The sequence below is a fragment of the Falco biarmicus genome, chromosome 6 (assembly GCF_023638135.1).
Source record: "Falco biarmicus isolate bFalBia1 chromosome 6, bFalBia1.pri, whole genome shotgun sequence".
Classification (NCBI taxonomy): domain Eukaryota; kingdom Metazoa; phylum Chordata; class Aves; order Falconiformes; family Falconidae; genus Falco; species Falco biarmicus.
Window position 1 is genome coordinate 36,677,330 of NC_079293.1, and position 21,067 is coordinate 36,698,396.

At 40.9% G+C, this 21,067-nt stretch overlaps 1 protein-coding gene across 2 annotated transcripts in view; it reads left to right on the top strand.

Annotated features, from left to right (window-relative positions):
• The window catches only part of KLHL29 (kelch like family member 29), a 405,364-nt gene that overhangs the window by 245,624 nt on the left and 138,673 nt on the right, over positions 1 to 21,067 (top strand). For both annotated transcript variants that reach the window (XM_056343947.1, XM_056343948.1), the window contains exons 4-5: positions 15,780 to 15,921; positions 16,683 to 17,225. In XM_056343947.1, the coding sequence (XP_056199922.1) occupies positions 15,780 to 15,921; positions 16,683 to 17,225 (685 nt within the window). The remainder of the gene's footprint in view (positions 1 to 15,779; positions 15,922 to 16,682; positions 17,226 to 21,067) is intronic.

Sequence of the window (21,067 nt, forward strand, 5' to 3'; positions counted from 1 at the left end):
AATAAAATAAAAACGGTGCTTTCTCTCACTTTGTCCATTTAGAGATTGCTCCAAAATAATGCAAGCCAGGATTCCTGATGGGCAGGAGTCACTCTAGTTGAGCACTACTGAAAAGTTTTTGAGAAGCAGGATTGTGAGCACATACAGCTGGAAATAGGAGTTCCTTCCCAGCGGGGAAGCTTCTGTTTTCTGAATATAAAAAAGATTTTGGGAGGCTTTTTTAAGTGTTTTGATTACACCGTTCTTTCCCTCTGGTACTCTTACAGTTAGGCTAATGCTACTAATGCCCCTGGGCTTGCAGCTCGAGGTAAGATACTGTGCTGGATGTGTGACAGCTTTTCCCAACATGGAAATGTCACAAGTTTAAAACCTCCCATTTTATGCCCTATACAGCTGTAAACAGGAGTTTTATTCTACTGAGAAAGGCAGATTTTTAGTTTGCCGGTGGAATTAGCTCTCCCAGCTAGATCTGAAAGGGCTTGAACTCCCTGAAGCTGGGTATTGAAAAGCTGTAGACAGTCACATTTTATAGATATTTTACTTCTATTAGCAAAATAATAAAAAGTACAAACTGAGACCTACCTAGCTCAACCTTCAGTAAATAATTTAAATGTACCAATTTACTCGTGAAAGAGAAGGTAATTAAAAGATGTCTCAAGATGACTAGTTCCAGAGGCACATAAATAATTTTTTAAATAACAGTAACAGCAGTATCTTACACCTTTCACCTCCTTAAGAATCACGAAGCTTTTTGGGTAGTAACTGCTGTGTACAATCTATACAGGGAGGACTGTGCCCACTGCTGAAGTGTGTACCGTTTGGTGCTGAATGCGGCCTTGGTGCCCTGAAGCCACGTGGGGATGGATGAGAGGGCTCCCCCATCTCCTCGAAGCGTCAGGGGATTATTAGGCAGGCAAAAATGTAATTACTGGAGCTGAAATTGGGCCAAAACAATGGTACTGTCAATACATTCTTGGAAAATGTGCCCTTTGATCGTAAATATCCATGAAGCAAGCTTGCCAACGGTATTGATTTTGGCAGTGGATTATCACTGACAGCCAGGATCTGCTGGCCTCCTGCTTTAAGCGATGCCTTAATAGGTTTTTAGACAAACAGCCAGGGTCGTACATCGAGAACAGCTCTCTAGGATATGTTCGTCCCCTCACAGGTTCCCTGAATGTGTTAGACTGACCACCTGAGAAATACTGTACAGATGTTTAGTGCCGGGGCAGTGAATCCTACATGTTTGGGACATGCTGGACCTACGCAGACCAGTTACACCAGCATCGTCGCCAGCTCTGTACAAGTTCCCATCCACACGGTGAGGCTGATCTTGCTCAGCTCACTTCCATCATGAGCTCTATTGAAACAAAGCATCAGCAGTCTGACCTTCATGATAGGTTTTTTCCTTCAGTATCTACGCCGAGGAGATAGTTGCTGGCTTTAGCAAATATAAGACCTGGGTTTCAATAGCAGGCACATTAGGTAATGATGCTTACAAGCTGATGGTACTTTTATTCTTAAATGAAGTTGAGTATACCTATGAGGAGGGTGTTGGTTAAAATAGTAAGATAAAATTTGAGAAAGTGCAAAATAATACCTGCACATCATCTAAATTATCTTTTTCTTTGTGTGCGAAATGCATTGAGATTGTACCCTGATCCTCGACTGACTATTCTGAGTTCTACTGTAATACAAATAATAACCAGATATTTAGGATAGACTAGAATTTACTTTTGGATCCATTAGCATTTCTGTTAAATCTGACAAATGATTTAGAAAATCTATATGAATACAAAGTGCCTGCTCATCATATTTTGTGACAGCTGGGTGAATACTTGACATCTTTGTGCTCTTAAAAGAACACATGCAAAGATTCAATTTAATTTGTAGGGTTGAGGGAATTTATTTGCCTAATTTTGAGCCCACTAGCACATGATGGATTTGAAAGTTCAGTTCTAACAGGAGTATAATTGGGTTCTCATTTCACTTAGGAGAGAGTATGATAGAAAGGGTGAGAAGAGAGATAGAGACATGGGGAAAATAAAGTAAGAAAATGAAACTGAGAATACTCAAGAAAGAAATTGCAATGAGACTGGGGAAAAAAATGTAGCAAGGCAGAGCATGAGAAAAAGACCGCACATACAAATAAGATGTTTTTTAAGGGGACAGAAGAGAAAAAATGATGCATTCTTAATCATAATGCCAAATGTCTTTTGACTGGAAAGCACTGATGCTTAAAAATATACTCATCGTGGCAGCTGAAAAGAAAGATAAAATATTAAATCTTTAAGTTGTGGGAAGGGAGAGAGAAATGTTTCTCTCAATACTTTCTCAAGTTCAGTGAGTAAACCAGCTCCTCAAACATTCAGTCTTACAAGGATAGTCCTTCACTGTCAATATCTGGTGCAAACGGTGAGCAGCAGAGAGAGGACATGTGGCCATGGCCATGCAAACCAGACCTTGTGGGCAAGCCTCAAGTTTGCTGACCATCAGAAGTTAGTCTGATGTTTGCAGTGGTTTCATTTGGGGCAAAGACCAACCCAAACTCCAGAGGTCAGCTATTGCTTGCCAAAATAGTTAGCTTGGTCTGTTCCCTATATACATGAAAAGTCCTAGGGCAATCACAAGTGACTAAAATCTGGCAGGTGACAGATACCCATTCGCAGGATGAACGTGATGTCTGCTTACAGTTACTGGGCAGCGTATACCTAGGAGCTGAAGTGCTATTGAATGAACTTAGAAGAAAGGAGTCTTTCCATACGACTTCTGAATACTTCTATAAGAGACACAAGATGGGTGGGACAGTTGCTTTGGATCTGACCTGTTTACATGTGCTTTGGCCTTTGTTCAGATTACTGGCACATGCTTTTTTTTTTCTTTTTTCCTTATTTGAAAAATGGGGAGGACACTCTGCTTTGGTCCCTGATGTGCATAGTGTGATTGATGGCTCTGTAGCTTTCTTCTGCCTTGTGTTACTGAGGACCACTGCCATGCAAGTGGCACATCCAGCAGTCCCGTGCCCTTCCTCATCCCACTGTAGCATGTGGGGCCAGGGTTCACAAGCAAGACTGCCTGCCAACATCCTAAAGCAGCTTTATTAGAAGTGCTTAGGGAATACCTCTCCCCATCCCTTAAGTTTATATTTTAAACAATTCTCTTAGTGGAAGAAAAGGCCAGGAATCGAGTTTGGTTTCACTCTCTAACTTTTAGCATTTACATTTTCCTATGTACTACCAAATGAGCTGGCTTCTGATGTCCCCACCGTTTCTTTTGCCTCGCCTTGGACGCAAAGTCCCTCTGAGCTGATTGTTAATGGGTCCAGCTGAACCAGCATGAGCTCAAGCCATTTGAAGCTGCATCTCTGTTCAGTGCTGTAGGGCCTTGTTGGCTGCTCAGGGTTTAGCTCAGCACACAGCAAATGTAGGTACTTTTCCTCTGATACTTGTATTTACTTTGATTTTTACGTAAGAACTGCATTTCCAGCTGTATTACTGGCAACTTTCATTAATGTTCCTTGTTGAACAGTAGCTTTTTCATCTTTGTGCTTTGCTAACATTGTAGAATTAAATGGGGTTTTCTGTCTTTTTTATTGTATCCTGATATTCTGTCACCTTTTGATCTCTATGTAGCGCACATAGACTGTAAACTCCTTCAGGTACAGATTGCTGGGGGGGTGTATGGGGGTGTAATTTTTTCTTTAGAGGATGCCTACTATGGCAGAGCCCCAGGTTCTCTGGTACTGTGAAATAATAATAATAATAATAATAATAATAATAATAATAATAATAATAATAATAACAATAATAGCAGCATTACCCTTGTGATACCTGGGAAGAAAAATTTTGGTTAAAAATTTTGTTTAAAACTTATTGAGAGCTCTAGGAAGAGCTGGAAATGGCAACCTACAGACACAGCAAATGGCCCAAAGTACTGATACATTTCTGACTTTATACAGCAACTTCTGCTTAATCCGATCACTGGTTAATTTAATCCTGTTTCATTTGATTGGATCCCCTGGAACCAAATCATTTGTATTATGTTTTAGTCTGGTATTTCTGATCATTGTCTTTGTTAATTTGATCAGGATTGATTGAACCAGTCATTGAAAATAAATCACATAATTAATCAAATGCAGCATTAGAAAAGCAGATCCTTGGCTAGTCTGTCAGCTTTTACCTCTTCTTTTTCTTCCTCAGCCCATGGAGTTTGGACTTCCTTTAGAAAGAAGCAGATGTGAACATTTTAATAGCATCCACATTTCAGTAGTACAAGGGGAGAGATGTATATATACATGTTTATTTATGTATTTGGAATGGAATGGAATAGAATAGAATAGAATAGAGGTTCAGTAGAAAAAGACCTACAATTGTCTAGTCCCATTTTATATCTCCTCTCAAAGCATATTAATCTCACAAACTCTCTGACCCTTTCTGAGGCAGAGGTGTTGTGCAGGGTCTTGCTTAATGACTCAACTTTCTTAATGACTCAATGACTTGAAGGGAGTCAGCATGTGATCTGTTTGGATTTGGCACAGAATCATCAAATTAAAAAAAACCACTTTGTTCTAATAAGGTCTGGATAGACTGGTGCACAGTCAGTGCTTGCCTGGAGCTAATGGTTACTCCAAAAACTGTGCTAGGGGTGGGAAAGGAGATTTGGGATTTGCAACGAAGATGATTTTGATCTCTACCTGTTGTGTGGAAAGTATCCCATTTTTAACTATTTTTTTAAAAGTAGATGTTTGGTCCTGTTTTGACTCTTCTCTCACTCTGATCAATACTTGTGCCCAAAATTGGCCATTTTGTTCTGCACTGTTAGATATTTATAGATTTGTGTTCTAATTGAAGCTTTATTACAGCAAACCAAGCCTCTGCCTTCTGGAGGCGATGGTTGCACAAAGAACAGCTAAACTCCCTTTGCCTCTTCTGAAAGCCCCAGCAAGTTCAGCTGGGGACATGCTGCCTCTTAAGGGGTATTATCTGCAAAGACCTCACGCTGGTATCGCTGGCAGTTCATCCTGGGGGTTACAAGGGCACTGTCAGCCCTGCACCCATCCTAGCCGAAACAGTAGCTGCTGGTGGACCTGCAGCAGCGGAGGAGGAGAATTAGGAAGATCAGCTCATGACTTGCTGTTGTAGGTGAGGTATCCCTACCAAAGGTCGTTTAATTATAGCTTGTCCTTCCCTACATGGCTTACAGAACCAACCTGTGTTATTTAGGGCTCACTGTAACCCCTTCTCTCTCCCTGCCACCCTGAAGTTTCTTGAGTGGGAGATTATTTTTAGAGGCGGTTTACTTTGTGTTAACTTCCTAGAAGCAAAGAGAGTAGGAGGTTTTATGTTTTTAGTAGCATAAATTTTCTTTAAAAGATACTCTAACAGAGGATTTTCAAAAGCACAGAGTCTTTGCCAGGCTCCTCACCCTTGCTGGGTTTCCTCTTCTTAACGAGTCCAATGGCCCAAACTGGACACCTAGAAGAATTTCATCTGCAAGGAATAAAAAGTAAAGGAATGTAAAACAATTTGTTGTAGAAGGAAATCTAAGTAGAGCTTAATCCTAAGAGTACCCATTTATCCTTGGATGATAAACGGCTGTGTAGCACCATGGGTTGCCACAAACAGAGTAATATTGAAGGATCATCTGATTCATACCCCAAAAATGAGAGTGAGGTGCCTGGAAAAAATGGGTGGCAATGCAGCACGATTTTGGCAGGCCTACTAGTAACGCTAGCCACAGCTATACCATTATCTGTTTTTCTTTAAATTGTGTGGCTGTGGACAGCAAAGTATGTCTAATAGCCATTTGCTAGATTTATAGCTTGGTATGCAATGTGTTTGCCATAAATCTTTTAGAAGGATGATGGCTGAGGCAGCTGAAGCGTTCATGCTACTCCACAGATCAGTTCTGCTGAAGGAAAACAGAACTGGGCAGCTTCCTACTGGTAGCATGGAGATCCGGAAACAAAATGAGCAGGAATACTTTGATGTAAAACCTACAGAGCGGAAAAATTGGAGGAAATGGTGACTGTGTTTCCAGAAAAAACAAATATTAGCACTCTGTTGTAAATCAAATTAAATGACCGACCAATGTCTGATCCTGCCCTGAACTTCTTGTGTTATGAAAGCTATGAATCCAAATGGAAGCGGGGTTATATCTTGAGACCTCATTCTCAAAAAGGATCTGCCAGTCACGTCTGGTCGGAACAGCTTGGTGAATGTTTAGCTTCCTTTAAGAACCAACTGGGAGATTGATGGGTTCGAGCTGTTTCTGCACAGACTTGTTTGAGTCTCAAAATGCATTTTCATCTGTCTGCACAGAAAAAAACAAAAAAAAAAAAAGAGAGATATTTTAATAAGAATCATTGAGATACATGGTTTTGGATTAAAAGGGAATGCAGTATATTATTTTAGTATTTTTTTACTGTGGAATACATTTGTGTTTCTCCTGCACAACCCAGTTTTTTTAACAAGACCAGAGCAATTACAGGAATAGCCAGATTTTAGATGTTATCTTTGTGTAGGAAAAGGAATGGATTATTAAAGTGTATAGCCTCTTTGAGAGATACAGTGCTCTAATCCTGTTTTTCACATCTTAATTTTAGTGACTGCATAACTTACCTTCATAAGATGCTCTTAATTGAACATTTCAATAGAATTTGAATAAAGTCTAATATATCTGGGATTCCTCCTCCACTCCTTTAAAATATGATGTGAAATTTATTAGTCTTAATGTACATATCCCAGAGCTAATTGTTTTATCTTGTAAATCAGTTTCTCCTCATCTTTTATACGGCTTTTACTTTCAGATTTAAAGAATAAATAAATCCTTGATTGAAAAGCTTTGTTGTTTTGCAGTAGAAAAAGGGGGGCAGCTTTGTAAATGTAAAAGGATTTTTAGTTCTTTTTTAATTATTTACAAATGCTGAGTTAAAGGACAGTGGAATTTAAATTATGCATTAAATTAGCATCTTACTGATGGAAGACGCTCAAAGAAAGTTGAAATTTTTAAATTGGTATGAGCCAAATTCAGCCACAATTTAATAGCTCAATTGATGTTGATGAACTTAAGGCAGTGATAAATCTGGACCTATAGGCTTTTGCTTTTCTTTTTGCTGTGAAAGGTAAGCATGCTGTTTCTACAGTACTGACTGTCCTTTTGTTTGAGAGTTGACAGAGTATACTTTGATCCTTTTTTTAGAAAAAGAATTCTCTGTTCTCCCTTAAAGAAAGCTTCCTGAGACCTGGATCAGATTATGGAAACTAAAGTGAGCACATAAAAGTGCTTGATAGAAAGTGAAATTTATGTGCAAACTAAATGTGCCCTTGATGATAGCCTTATTGATCAAGCCAAGTTAATAAATCAGTAGTATCATGCAGCACTCTTCAACACTCACAGGCTTATCTCGGTTTTTTGTTGGGTTTGGGTTTTTTTTCTTTTACTTTTTTAATGTGCCTGCTGTGTAGGCAGAGAACATGCACTTTCCTGCCACGGAGTGTGTACTACAGTTGAAACACTGAATTCAGAGGGCTTGAATGTAAAATGTCGGCATCCGATGCAACAAAAGGGAACATTTATAGCAGTAAATTAATACTGGGATTGGAGCCTAAAGTGGCACAGCTTTTACTTTATGAGTATTCCTTTCTTTATTTCTAGTGCTCTAGGCCCTGATCCAGAATGAAATTCAGGATCCTGTTTGGATAATTAAAAGAAATCCATGAGAAAGTTGGGAACAAAATGCCATACGGAGTGACTTCTGAACCTATCAATGGGCAGCATTTGCATTCAAGATAAATGTTTAGTTTTCAAGCAGTCTGCCGTTAGGTCATTCTTCAGTAGCTTTGCCAGTACACAAAGGTTACATCCTTTGTACGCTCTTGGGATTCTGGTGTGACAAGCACTTTTTCCATTATTACCCGTATTTTCTTTTGCCCTCTGACAAAAAGCACTTATGATGAACTGGGTTTATCTGTCTCTACCATGGAATGCCTGCAGGATCTCTGAGAGCCCTCTTGCATTGTGCAGTGCATGTTCTCTGTAGTACGTGCTGCCGCGTTGTTCCTGATGTTGCGCGTTTTCTCCTCCGTTGTGAGATGATTTTGCATTCATAGCTTTGCTCTGATTTGGGGTTGATCTGCATGCCGACCATGTTAGCAGAGGAGGTTCTGCTCAGGCTAAAGTGGGGCTTCTGTGCTCGAACCCAGTGTCGTGCGCTGATGTCCCTGGTGTCCTGGAGCAGCAAGTGTCGCAGCCGGGACCTCGGTCCAATACCTCAGCTCCGTTCCCTGATGTTCTCGCTGAGAAACGAAGGCAGCTGGGTGAGTACCTGAGCCTCTGCTGGTGTAATTTGCCAAGACAGACTACAAAATGGCATTTGTGAAGCACTTATATCATTCCATGGTCCCACATTCATTCCCAGCTAATACTGAGCACCTGACTGGAGCACTGGTGTGAGAACAGTGGTTGTCCTCAGCAGTGCAGCCACCAGAACGATACCACCTATGGTCAATCCACAGCCGCCTTCTATCCCATCTTTATCCCTCCGTTTCCATAACCTCATTCCTCCTCTTGCATCCGCAAGCCTGCAGCCAATGTCAATAGCGAGCCTTAGGAAGGATTAATGAGACAGTAGCAGTTGACCCATTCCCAGTGTGGAGTTATCTTCCATTACATGGTCAGAATTGGGAATTTGGCTGACTGTCTCCTTTAGGAGGATAACTGAGGCAGAAATGCAAATGAGATAGCGAAGAGGCTCAGTCCAGGAAATATGCGGTTGATGCTGGTGGGGGGCAGAAGCTGGACATGTGTATGCATCTGCCTTCTTAACAGCTTACAAACTGGGGGGTGAGAAGCCCCTATGCATAGAGCGGGGATCAGGGCTGGGTAAAGGTAGTTGTGCTGTGCCTGTCTGGGACTGTCATGAGTGGGTGGAATGCATCTCACTCAGAAGAGAGAAGCAGAAATGTGTTTTATTGAGGTAGTTCAGTAAGTTCAATGGAATTTAACAAAATTTTAACAGTGATTTACCAAGGTTCAATAAGTTTGATGGCAAAGTTTATCTTATTAATTACTGCATGGAAGAAACGTGGAAAGGAAAATTAAGTTAAAATGTTTCAGACAGACCAGAGACACAAAAGGGTAAGGAACGCCCTCCCATGGAGTCACAAGGTTCAGAGTGGACCCCCTTGCTTTCTATATCCCTAATGGAGCTTAGATGCGGCCAGGTCCAATCTTGAGTCTCAGACTTGGACAATGGTTTATGTCTAATAGAAGAAATACAGAGTGAGGAAGACCCTTCTATTGAGTCACAAGGTTTAGAGTGGACCCTCTTGCTTTCTAAACTCCTTATGGAGCCTAGGTGCAGCTAGTCTCAAACATGGATAATGTTTTATGTCTAATGGGATTATCTATACAAAGTTTAAAATAATTAATATTGAGTAGCTACCTGGATTAGTAATGTTTTATTAGCATTAATTTAGCATGCTATCAGTCACCAAAGATCTGCCATTGGTAGAAGGTCTCTCTACTCAAGGAGCAACCTTGAGAGGCATCCCAGCTCAAGGGGAGATCACCACCATGCAGCCGTGCTGCCTGGCTGGAAGAGCTCAAAGGAGCCTCACTTAGGCTGTCATATTTATGGAATAAAGTGGTTGGCTCATAAGCAAATTACATGTGATGGGAAAGGCATGCATGAGACTCCTTGTACCCACAACTTCCTTTGCTCCTTGATAAATGAGTCTTGGGAAAGCCACCCCGCTATTCATGTATTAATTGCATGATTGGTGTTCCAAGCCCATCTGCATCACATCGATGCTTACTGTGTCACTCTGCTCCTTTGTGGGTTTTCAGAGAACAGGTTGAAACTGGAGAAGTTCTTGGCCTGGCTACAGCTCAGGACTTTACCTCCTTTGGAGCCTGTACCAAACTACCGCTAGTTTGGTTAAGGGGTCACAGAATCACACCATGGTCAGGGTTGGAAGGAATCACTGGAGATCATCTATTCCAACCCCCTGCTAAAGTAGGTTCACATAGAGCAAGTGAGTGCATCCGACACAGGGACATGGGCCCCACTGCACTCATGGGTTTCTCCTAGCCCATATCATTAACCTCCAGGTGGGGAGTGTCTTTAAACCATCTGAAAAACAGGAATGGATGCAGACTGTACCCTCCTGCGTAGCCACATGTCTCGCCTGGAGGCTTTACCTTAGTGCTCCAGAGCTCACACTGCCTGATGGCTCATCACTGGATGGTGTTTAAGATGCCAGTATTAAGTTATTCTCTCCACTCAAGAGGGAACTCAGGCTTTTTTTGTCTTTTATGCAGGGTAGCAACATTTTTCCTATGAGTTAACTGTATTATTCTCTTTCTTGCTGCTCCCACATTAGCTTTGGAAAGAGAAAAACAACACTGTGTCATCGCAGAATTGCCTGGTGATGGGAACTATAAGGTAGATAAGTTCTTCTCTCCACCCATGAGCAAGTTCTTGAATGAGGTTTTACTACAGAACAGCTCTTTCTGTTCCTCTTGCATGCTGGCCTGTCCATATCTCTTAGGCGTTTAATACATTACAGTACATCCATCTCTTAAAACAACGGTTTCATTTCCATAGCCGAGCCCAACAGCCACTGCTAGGGAGATAATGCTGTCATCACTGCATCTTTAAAAGCACTGCATCCATCCTTAAGAGCTTTTTTGACCTCTGACTAGACTTAGAAATGTGCTAGGGATCCTGTCCAACACGGTATAGGAATTTGTCCCAGATGAAGATCTGTCTTGATGTGGTTCAGATTTTACATGCATGCTTCATGCACACAATACCTGTTTCATGCAGTATTCAGCAGCGTGAACTACAAATTAGACCATAAACTCTTTGGTGCAGAGGCCACTAAGCTTTTTAGAACACCAGACATGTTCAGGCTTAAAACCCAACCAGTCATTACTTGTTAGAGCAAGGCATAGCTAACGGCTTTAAAAGGAATTCCCTCATTAAATTCAAGTTGCTTTTAACCATGACAGGCCATAAAACCTGAATCTGTGGGAGGGAATGTTTTCTTCTATGCACGCGTGTGTCTTAGCCTTTTTATTTTCAATGGGGAGAGAAAATAGAGTGGGTTGCATATTGGATACATTATCTTAGTATTAAGCTGCCATTCCCAATCTCTTTTGGATAATTGGAACAGAGAATCGCTACTTCTCATCCATCACTTTAAATGAAGGCCTTAGTAAAATAATTTTGGTCGCTAGGAACCACAAATAGGTTCCCTCTATCCAGATTAGTTCTTTTTTGCTCATGCAACTGTTTGAATAGGTCTTAGCACTCTAAGCCATAGCAGGAAGTATGTCAGCAGTTTTGCAAGCCTTTGGGGAAATTCCTCAAATGTGTTTGTAAGGACCTTCCAGGATGTGTTTGGTGATGTTGAGCCTGGGGAAGATTGTAGTGGCATTTTTGTCGTTGTTCGGTTGGGTTTTTTTAAATTCCACTAACATACTCTGTAATACTGGTAGTAGTACAGGAGGTTTTATGTTTCCATTGATGTAAACAAGGTCTTACTAAAAGTTTATCTTATTTCATCAAAGATTTGTAAAACATTGGATGTGAAGTCAGACTTAGCTGTAGCTATGCCTCCTGAACACCTAATAGTAACCATGTAAACTGATGCAGTATAGACTGAATCACTGATTCTCAATCTTTAGCACAAGCTGATTGCTGTGAACCCACGAACTTTCTTGTGGATATTCTGAAAAGCCCCATGAATCTGAAGGTTTTTAATGTTTTAATTTAATAAGGTTCAGTGGACCAGCTGTACACCAATTACTGTTGCCTATGGGCCATGGTTTATGACTGTTAGAGCTACAAAAAAATCGACAACCTGGCAACTTGTCTGTGTTAGTCTCATGTAATTCTGAAATTGTTCCATCTTGCTCCATTCTGCCTGTACATCTGTATTGCAGTTAATTTCCTTAAAACTGGGAGATTGCTCATTGCTGGAGTTCGAAGTGCCAGGCATGAGGTGAAGTGCAAGCTTCAGCAGAAATTTTTTATTGGTTCTTAAGAGTTATTTCAAACAAAAGAGGAAAAAATTCCTCAGATTTGGATTTGGAGTACTCTATCCATGACAAAGAGCACAGATTGAGGATTTTTGGGGTGCTACAAAGATGCACATAATTGTGTTAGTAATCTTTGTAGGCTGCCATCAATTTCAGGCAATTAAATAGCCAGTGCTGCTGTTGACTAGCCAGGCTTCAACAGACCTTTCAGAAACCTTCTTGTCTTTTCATGTAAATAGACATTTGGCAGTACTTTTAAATGTATACCCAGTAGATTTTCTAATGCATTTCCTTTTTTCATGAGTCTCGTGTTTAATTCAAACAAGTATCTGACATGAAAGCTAAAGATAAAAGTGTAACATTGTACAATTAGTTTCTGTGAAGTCTGCAGATCACTAATGGAACACATCTCTTCCCCCTGCACAACTAGCATAATACAGGCCATTTTTTGGTCATTTGTGTTGTACATTAAAGGCATCAAATAGAGTGCTGTCATGTGCCTGAGCGCATGGACAGAAAGTTCCTTTGTTTGATAACGCTGGAAATAATTTTGCTTTCCAGATACGCAAATCAATAATTGCTGCAATCGGATCAGACATGTAACACTTGTAATGTAACCCTTCATGTATTAAGAAAAATAACGTAGAAATTAGATCAGAGACCAGAAGTATATATATATTTTTTAAAAAGAAGTTCAGTAAGCTGTTTTTCACCACCGTTATTGTCTAATCTATGTTTCAGGTATGTGTGCTGTGATTTCATACCAACTAATCTCTAGCTCTTTCTGATTAAATAAATACAAGCTCAGGAGTACAGTTTGAAAGCCATGTGCTGGACTTGTGCATTTAAGTCCACTGAGCCTCTAAGAAGCAGGGTTCGTGAGCATATTTAGTGGGGAAAAAAAAAAATTTAAAACTAGCATTTTGTGGAATCAGAGCAGAAGTATTTATTCACAGCAAACATCCAAACCTCCTTCCTCTTTTTAAATGTTCAGAATATGGAATTTAGATCTAGATATGGGTGCTAACTCCACCAGTTTTAAATGTGTCTGATCTGGTGCTCTAGTTTTTTGGAAAGCAAGCTTTCAGTTGCAAAACAGGCAACTGGTTTTTGTAGGATTTAGGAGAATTCTGTCACATATTCCCTTTCTTACCCATTCTGTACAGAACATATGGGTTCCTTTAAAATTATAGCATGTGTGTGGTTCTGTATTATTTAAGGTACAAGAATATTTTTTCCTTATTTTAGATCAACACTGTTTTAAAGCAGCTTGGGGATGTAACAAAGTTACACAAGATGCTGTACATCCTGACAATGCACACAATAATGAGAAGTATGTATTTCAAACCCACTTATAAGACCCAGTTCATACAACAAAGAAATGCAGCACACAGGTGCCACATGTGGAATGTACAGGGCATGATTTGAGTTCTGAATCCTCCTGTCTATCTTTGATGATTCATAAAAATGCCCAGTTCTCTATATTGCATTTACTGTTTTTTAAAGCTTTTCTTCAGGATAAATAGTAGTGTTTCTGGGGGAAGTATCTTAGCTGATATATAGGCAGAGAATGCTGGTGGTGCTTTTGGGGTTTTTTTTCTTTCTTTTTCTACTGTAGAGTGCTTTGGCCACTGTTAAACAGTTTAGCTAGATCCAAAGGGATACTGCTAATATGAACTGGTAAACCACCAACAGTGTTATATCCTCCCCTGTCAAAGACCTTGTACAATGTAAAAGCTAAAGGTGTTCAGATTAAGCCTTTTCTCAGGACAATTTATAAATAGAAAGCATTTCAAAACTAAGATTTATTTCTTTTCCTCCTGCCCTTTCTTTGCCATGAATACAACAGAACAAATCTTAAAGCTCTTGCTTGTCTGCATGTCCTCTCTTTTTGCCTTCCTGACTTTTCTGCTGCAAAAGTTGTAGATGTCATCGAAATGGTGGGGGCAGAAGGAAATGTGAATCTAAAATCTGGATATCATTGTCCTTGGTGCCAGTAGAATAGAAAAAAATCTGGAGAAGTTAAATGACAAATTAAAAAAAATTAAAAATTAAATAATTTAAAAATCAACAACCAAAAAGCCACCTTAAATAACAAAAAGACCCCCAAAACCATGGAAAAAAATAAATTGATGCATTTAAAAAAAAAAACCAGTAATAATTTGGACACAAGCTGAAAATTCTAACTTAAAGATTCTATAGAAAAAGACACTAAGAATCACATTTCCCTCTGAACATTGCATTTAATGAAGTATAGCATTTCTAGCAAGGAAAATATTCCCAATGTGGCTTATGGAAGCAAAGAGAGCAGCACAGCAAAAACCCTATCTTCCACCAAGGTCTGCACCCAGAATTCCTGACTCCCAGAGCCCAAGGAGGATAAAGCTCGGGTGGAAAAGGGAGTGGGTGACAGGAGATGTCAGAGGCGCTTGGATGAAGATGGGAGCATTGGAGCAGGGCAGAAGAGCTAACTAGGGTATTGCTGGAGGAGAAGGGAGGGTCAGGAGGAAGCAGGCACCTCCAATGGATGTAAAGACAGGAGAAATGAGTGTTGGGCTTGGGAAGGTGTGCATGTATTTGCAGAGGTCATAAATGGGTCTGCTAACGACTTCTTTTCATAGGGTGATTGAGGTACTGGTGATAGGGGAAAAATGCTGCTGGTGTTGACAGAGATTTCATTGGTACTATGTGACCCAGGGCATTTATGGAGCTGCCTTACTTCCATCTTAGAGCTAAATTACTTCCCAGATGTAAGGCAAACAAGCAATCGCTCAGACTGGTCTCCTGTTCTTTATGACTTCAGCCCTCAATACGCATTCAGCAATAAGCAGCTGGTTCCGTTTTCTTGGTTTAGAGGTTCTGACATCAGTAAAAACAAAACAAAAAAACTTTTAATCTTCCAGCAATGAAATATACTGCAGAGTTAAATAAACAAGACCTGTTGGAGCACCCTTGTTTTCTACAGGCCTTTTCTCAGCAAAGGCATGGTTGTTTGGGAAGATCTCTTAAAACCGCAGGGGGGGACTGGCTTAGCATTTAAATACATGTGATAGTTTCTTTATCAAGAAATCTCTTTCAGATCATATCCCCTTTGATGATTATTTAGCCCCAGTCCTTCCCCTACTTTACAGTTATTTTAACATCTCTGAAGAACTGCCAACATACTCACTTTAGTGGCCAATGACTGTTATGCTCTTTTTTTTTTTTTTTTTATTGGCATTCAATTTTAAGGGTTGACAGACAGTAAATACTAAGCCTTCTCTTTACTGTTCTACAGTAATTTGTCCTGTGGTTGTAAATAAGTCTCTCTTGTTCTGTCTTCTGCTAAACAAAACTCACTATTTTTGGAACAGACTGAGCAAACAGAAGATTGTCCCATTTTATGTGAGCTGTGACTGAATGGATATTACCATATCTGGGGGGGGGGGGGGGGGGATGTTAATTTTCAAGGTAAAAGAAGCAACTTATTTCTGAAAATGCTAGTTTGTTGGGGATTTTTTTTTTTTAAGCTTGATCTATTAAATTTCCAGAAGTATATTTTTTTCAAATATATTGTATTTTCTATATGGACTTGCCATGCAAGCCTGGAGGAGAACGATATTTAAAGATCTTAGGATATCTTCTTGGCCTGTAACAAACAAACAAACAAGTAAGCTATTAGCTGCGAGAAACTTTAATTGTTCCCAATAGTCTAAACATTTTTATTCTGTATTTTTCTCTCTCTTTGGCAGACGCCTTGCATTTCCAAGACTGAAAATCAGCCTCAAGGACTTGCAACAAGCGTCAGGTGGGGACAGACACCCATCAATCAGTCCACACCCTGGGACACTGATGAGCCTCCATCTAAACAGATGAGGGAGAATGAAAACCCAGGTATGTTTCTAATCTTATTTGTAATTCTACAAGGGAAAATCATTCAAAGCAAATTCAATGCACTATCTCCATTTACCTCCGTAAATTAGACTTCATTGTGAGCCCTGTCTTTATTCTTTAGCAGGTTTTTTTCTCTCATTGTAAAGACCCCTCAAGTTTCTTCTGTGCTGGGGCTAATATAAATGTATTAAGATGCCTGCAAGTTCATTAGAGTGGTGTTTTTATTCTCCTTCCCTGCCTTCACTAGAGGAAAAGGCACTCTGTAATACTTTAAGACCTCTTTTATGTCCAGAACTACCTGAAATGATTTCCAGCTTCCAGACACATATCATACATTGTGCTACTATGCCAGACGCCTAATTACAATCTCTTTGTAGTGGCTGGAGCACCGTTATTATACACACAGAGTGTTTGTCAGGGAGCCATGAAAGCACGGCAGGGAAAGAGGTTAATTTTCTTGGAAGCGTGTGCTTAAGCCGCATAAAGCGCAAAATACATAAAGCCGCAAACATGCCGCATGTCACCTGATGAGTATTTTTAACAATTGCACTCGCATCACCATAGCGGTTTTATGCACTTACTGGCTGAGAATGGTTCCAGGCCCTGAACCGCTGTAGATATCACGGAGGAGAAGGGCTCGTCAGCACAATTTGGTAATGGAGGCGGGTGTGCAGGCAGGGAAGGCTGGGGGTGTTTATTTTTTTTCTGGTATCCCCCGTGTTGAACCCCACCACCATTGATTGCCTTCCTTCATGCCGCAGGTGCTGCGCCCTGGGTCACCACAGTGGCGGCCGGCAGCCAGCCCGCCCTGATCACGCACTCCTATGGCATGACGCAGCCGCCCACCTTCAGCCCAGCCGCCAACGTCCAGGCCCCCATCATCGGCGTCACACCCTCCCTCCCTCCGCACGTCACCCCCCAGCTCCCGCTGATGCCGGCCCACTACCAGCTCCAGCCGCAGCCCTCCCAGCCCCTCAGCAACATGGTGGTCAACCTCCAGAGCCAGCCCTTGTACACCAACAGCCAGCCCCTCAGCATGTCCTCCATGAGCGGCGTGGGCCCGGTGGCCCACCCGGGCCCTGGGGCAGTGGGCAACGGCCACCTGGCCTGCCCCATGCTGCCACCACCGCCACCGGCCCTGCCCTCGGCGGCCCTGCCCAGCAGCGCGCCTGCCACCAATGGGCAGGCGGCCGCCCCGCTGCCCCCCAGTGCCACGGGGGGCCCCGACAACAACAACGGGGTGCAGATGCTGCGGACTATCGGCGTGGGGAAGTACGAGTTCACGGACCCCTGGCACCCCAAAGGTAAGGCGGGCTGGCTCAGCCCCGCGGGGCGTACAGGCAGGGGCAGGTGGTGGGGCCGAGGACAGCGGTGGGCCCCCTGCCCCCCACCGCTGTCTTCGGGCCCGCTGGCCCAGCTCCGGCATCTGTCTCCGCGCTTTTCTTTAATGTGTGGCTTTTATGAATTAGCAATGATAAAAGCAGTGCATTAGAAAGAGGAGGGGTGAGGTGTGGACGTATTTGGTAGTGTAAAACAGCTTCTGGGCCTGGCAGACAAGCTGGTGCTCCCAATGGTAACGGGGCCGTCATCCCATGCCCTCCCTCTCTGAAACAAACACCTCTGCTCCCATCCGACCACGTTCCTTTTGGCTTCAGTTGTGCGGTAGTCACAACACTAACCTCCTCATTCAGCCGCTATCTTCTTCCCCCTCTGGTAGGAGCCCAAGCCAAATGCAAATCACTCTGCTGACTGAAGCTGAACAACCCAAAATGTTCACTGTTGAGGGGAAAAGTCTTCATTACCAGCTTCATTGGGCTCAAATGCTGCAAAACACCCTGAGTAGTCATGAGTGTTCCTGAGAGGTTGACCTTTTCTGATAAGTAGTTTGTAAATGAGCCACACCATTGGGTCACACTGGAGTGTTATTTCCGAGTGCCTTACCCTAGACACTTCAAAAATACCTACGCTCTGTGTATTTAGTTTCTAATTTCATTTGCAGACTTTTCCCTGCCTCCCTTAAAAATCACGACTGTGCCACATGTGCAGGTAAAGCGAAATGCAGCTTACAGAAATATAAATGCAGACCTATCAGCAAAATCAATTCCATTGATTTTTAAAAAAACAGCACCTTCATTAAGTCTGTGATATTTTATGTATACATTTGTATTCAGGCACAATCCATGTGTAAATTATTTACTTGCCACAAGCTATTAAGTTCTATTGTGTAGCTCTGTATTAAAGACAAGGAATCTCTATTAAAAATGGTTAGTCCAATAACTCTTCCTGCTCATTACATAAATTGTACTTTGGTATGTGCAAACCCTTACCAAATGTCTCTCAAAAAGGAGTTCAGGCGCAAGCTCAACAGTACTTTTCTAAAGCTAGATGTTTGGACCACGTTAAAATTTTCAACTCCAAGCCCCAAATATGATGAGAATGCTTGCTGGATGGTGAGCTTCTGAATTTTCCTTCAAGATCTAGATGGGCTTTAACTGACATCAGCCAAGTCAGGTAGCCAAAAATAGACCAACAATTGGTTTGTAAGAGTTTTGTTAATTCTTTCCCTTTTAAGAAAAATCAAAATCCACAAAAGCCATTTGTCAGGTCAGGTTTATAAGTTACAGAAGGAGAAAGGGGAGAGATTTATATTCTAATACTGGTAGACTGAGCTGTAGTACTTCTGTTGAATGTCTCTCTCCTCCATGGAAGCTATTTGTCTTCTAAAAGGCGTCATCTCCACTTTTCATAGCCACCTATCCCAATTTACTGCACTGGATACTTGGATACATGATCAAATTAACACAATTTAAAGGATTACTTGGTGTCATTGGAGACGTGCAAATACACAATACAAGGGAAAACACATAAGCTTAAACCACTTTCGCTGCGGTAATTTGATCACATATCTGAGCCCTAGTGACACTAACCTAGTGAGACAAATGAGCTCGTCAGTGACTGCACACTTGAGGTTAGGAATACTCTTAAATGCCTTGCATACTTAGGGCCAGCAGCATCAGCTGTTATTTACTCTTCTTCCATCAATTAACCTTCAGCATATCTCTGGCTAGCAGATGAAGTAAACTTCAGATCAGAACCTAAGTAAAAAGATCATAAAATATTTAATAAGTCTTTTAATGTTTGATTTGCAAAGTCTTAGTCAGCATTCTTGCTTAAACTGCTCTAAACCCTAGTCTGTCTTAATTGTCCAAGTGCCACTGAGTGCAGTCAGCCGAGGAGGTGTTCATTAAGGTGAGGAGGAGGGTTCCTCGCTAGAGTATGCCAGGCACGTCAGACCTAGCTCTGGTCTGGTATTTGGAAACCTTTGTCCCTAGGAGAAGCTCATAAGGAGAATATTAAAACAAGCAGTATTTCTAATCTGTGACAACTGCTGACACACTGGCCATACTGTCCCTTATAAACTGCAAGCCAGACAACAGTTTTCCCAGGGATTAGCTAGCTTGTCTATGACCATCAGCTATTGAGTTATTCCTGTTGCTGTAGTAGTTAAAAACAAACAAATGCAAGATCACAAAGCATGCATATACAAATGTCTCATAAGCAGGACCTATTTTGTAGAGAAAAAGTAATCTCTTCCTCCACTTCCAAACTCAAAAGTCCTTGTGTCTAAAGCTATAGTTCTTCTTGTCAAATCTAAAGTTAAAGAAGATACATGTTGGGTTTGGTTGTTTTGAATGAGAGAGAAAGAATCAGGAAATGAAGACAACTGGGTGTCTAACCAGACCTTTAAACTTTGCTAGGATAAGATTCTTAGTATAAACTGTATGGATTCCAATTTGTCTTGATTTTCAAATTTTTTATTTTTTTTTTAATTTCTGCCCTCAGGGATTTCAGTCTCTAAAGCCTGACTGATTTCACAGTCTTACATGATAGGCACCTTTTTCTTCAGGAAATAATGGAAACTATGAGACAGTACTAAGCTGTTCAAATACACAAGTTCAAACTAGTTCTCTAAAAGTTTCATTTAAATATTCTCTCTCTTTCTTGGGGAACCTTGGCCAGTATTATAATAAGAGCCACTGCTAATGGCCTTAAGATCTATCTCATTATCCTGAGATCCTCTGTATTATTATTTCACTTGACAATCCAGTCTTGTGCAGGTTTGAATAATTACCCAACTATCCCTTAAGTGAAAGAGCAGTTCTTGCTGGCTAGCATGATAGACTTTCTTATATTTTTAGACTTTATTAGGGAGCTGATTTGAAATGTCATGTTTTATTTCCGAAATTTATGTCATTTCAAGGCTGTGTACTTGTTTGGGCCATATTACGCTGTCTTCATGTGGAACTAGGTTTCTTACTTGGCTGTTTCTAAGCAAAAATAAACAAATACGTTAACAAAAGTTAAAGGCACTGCTAGTACGCAATCTCATTTGCAATAGGTCAAGAGATCTCATTTACTTGACTGAGTCATTTCCATGGCTCTGCAAAAAATACATTTTGATAACAAGACTCATATAAAACAGATGTGTCATTCTCTTTACAGTGTCACAGCTAATTCCTAAGTAATTCCATTGAAACTACTTGTAAGAAAATACTTTTTTGCATGGATTAGTCTGGATGGGTTATATTTTGTGAAGGGATTTTTTATTGCTTCTGTAATATGTTAAATATGAATGTTAAGTTTAGCTACATGATCCATTTACTTAGTGAATTTATAAAGCAGTCACATTATGAGAGACATAAATAATGTTTCAATGTAATTATTGCTCTTAGCAATGTGTGAAGAATGTAGAGCTGCCTTATGAAATGCATGGGATCCTTCACCACACACGATCAACAGCAGTGTCAAGAGTTGTCTGGTTTGGCTTGTGATTGCCCTTTGGATAGGATTTATGCCAAATACTCCTAGCTGACTTCAAAAGCCATGTCACCTTAACACAGATATGTAACCTAATATTTTAGAACAGAATCAGCCCTTGTTTTCTTTCCGTGTCCTAAGTCTTGCTCTGTAATCTAAAGATTAAATACCAGGGCAATTAATAAAGCAGAATATTCAGAACCATGAAGGTGTTCATTGTGAACATATTCAGTGAAGATCCACTGAAGTTTTGCATAGCCAGTTTTTTAAGTGGCTTCTTCAGAAAATACAGAGTTGCGAATAATATTCAGGCATGATTTCAGTATCT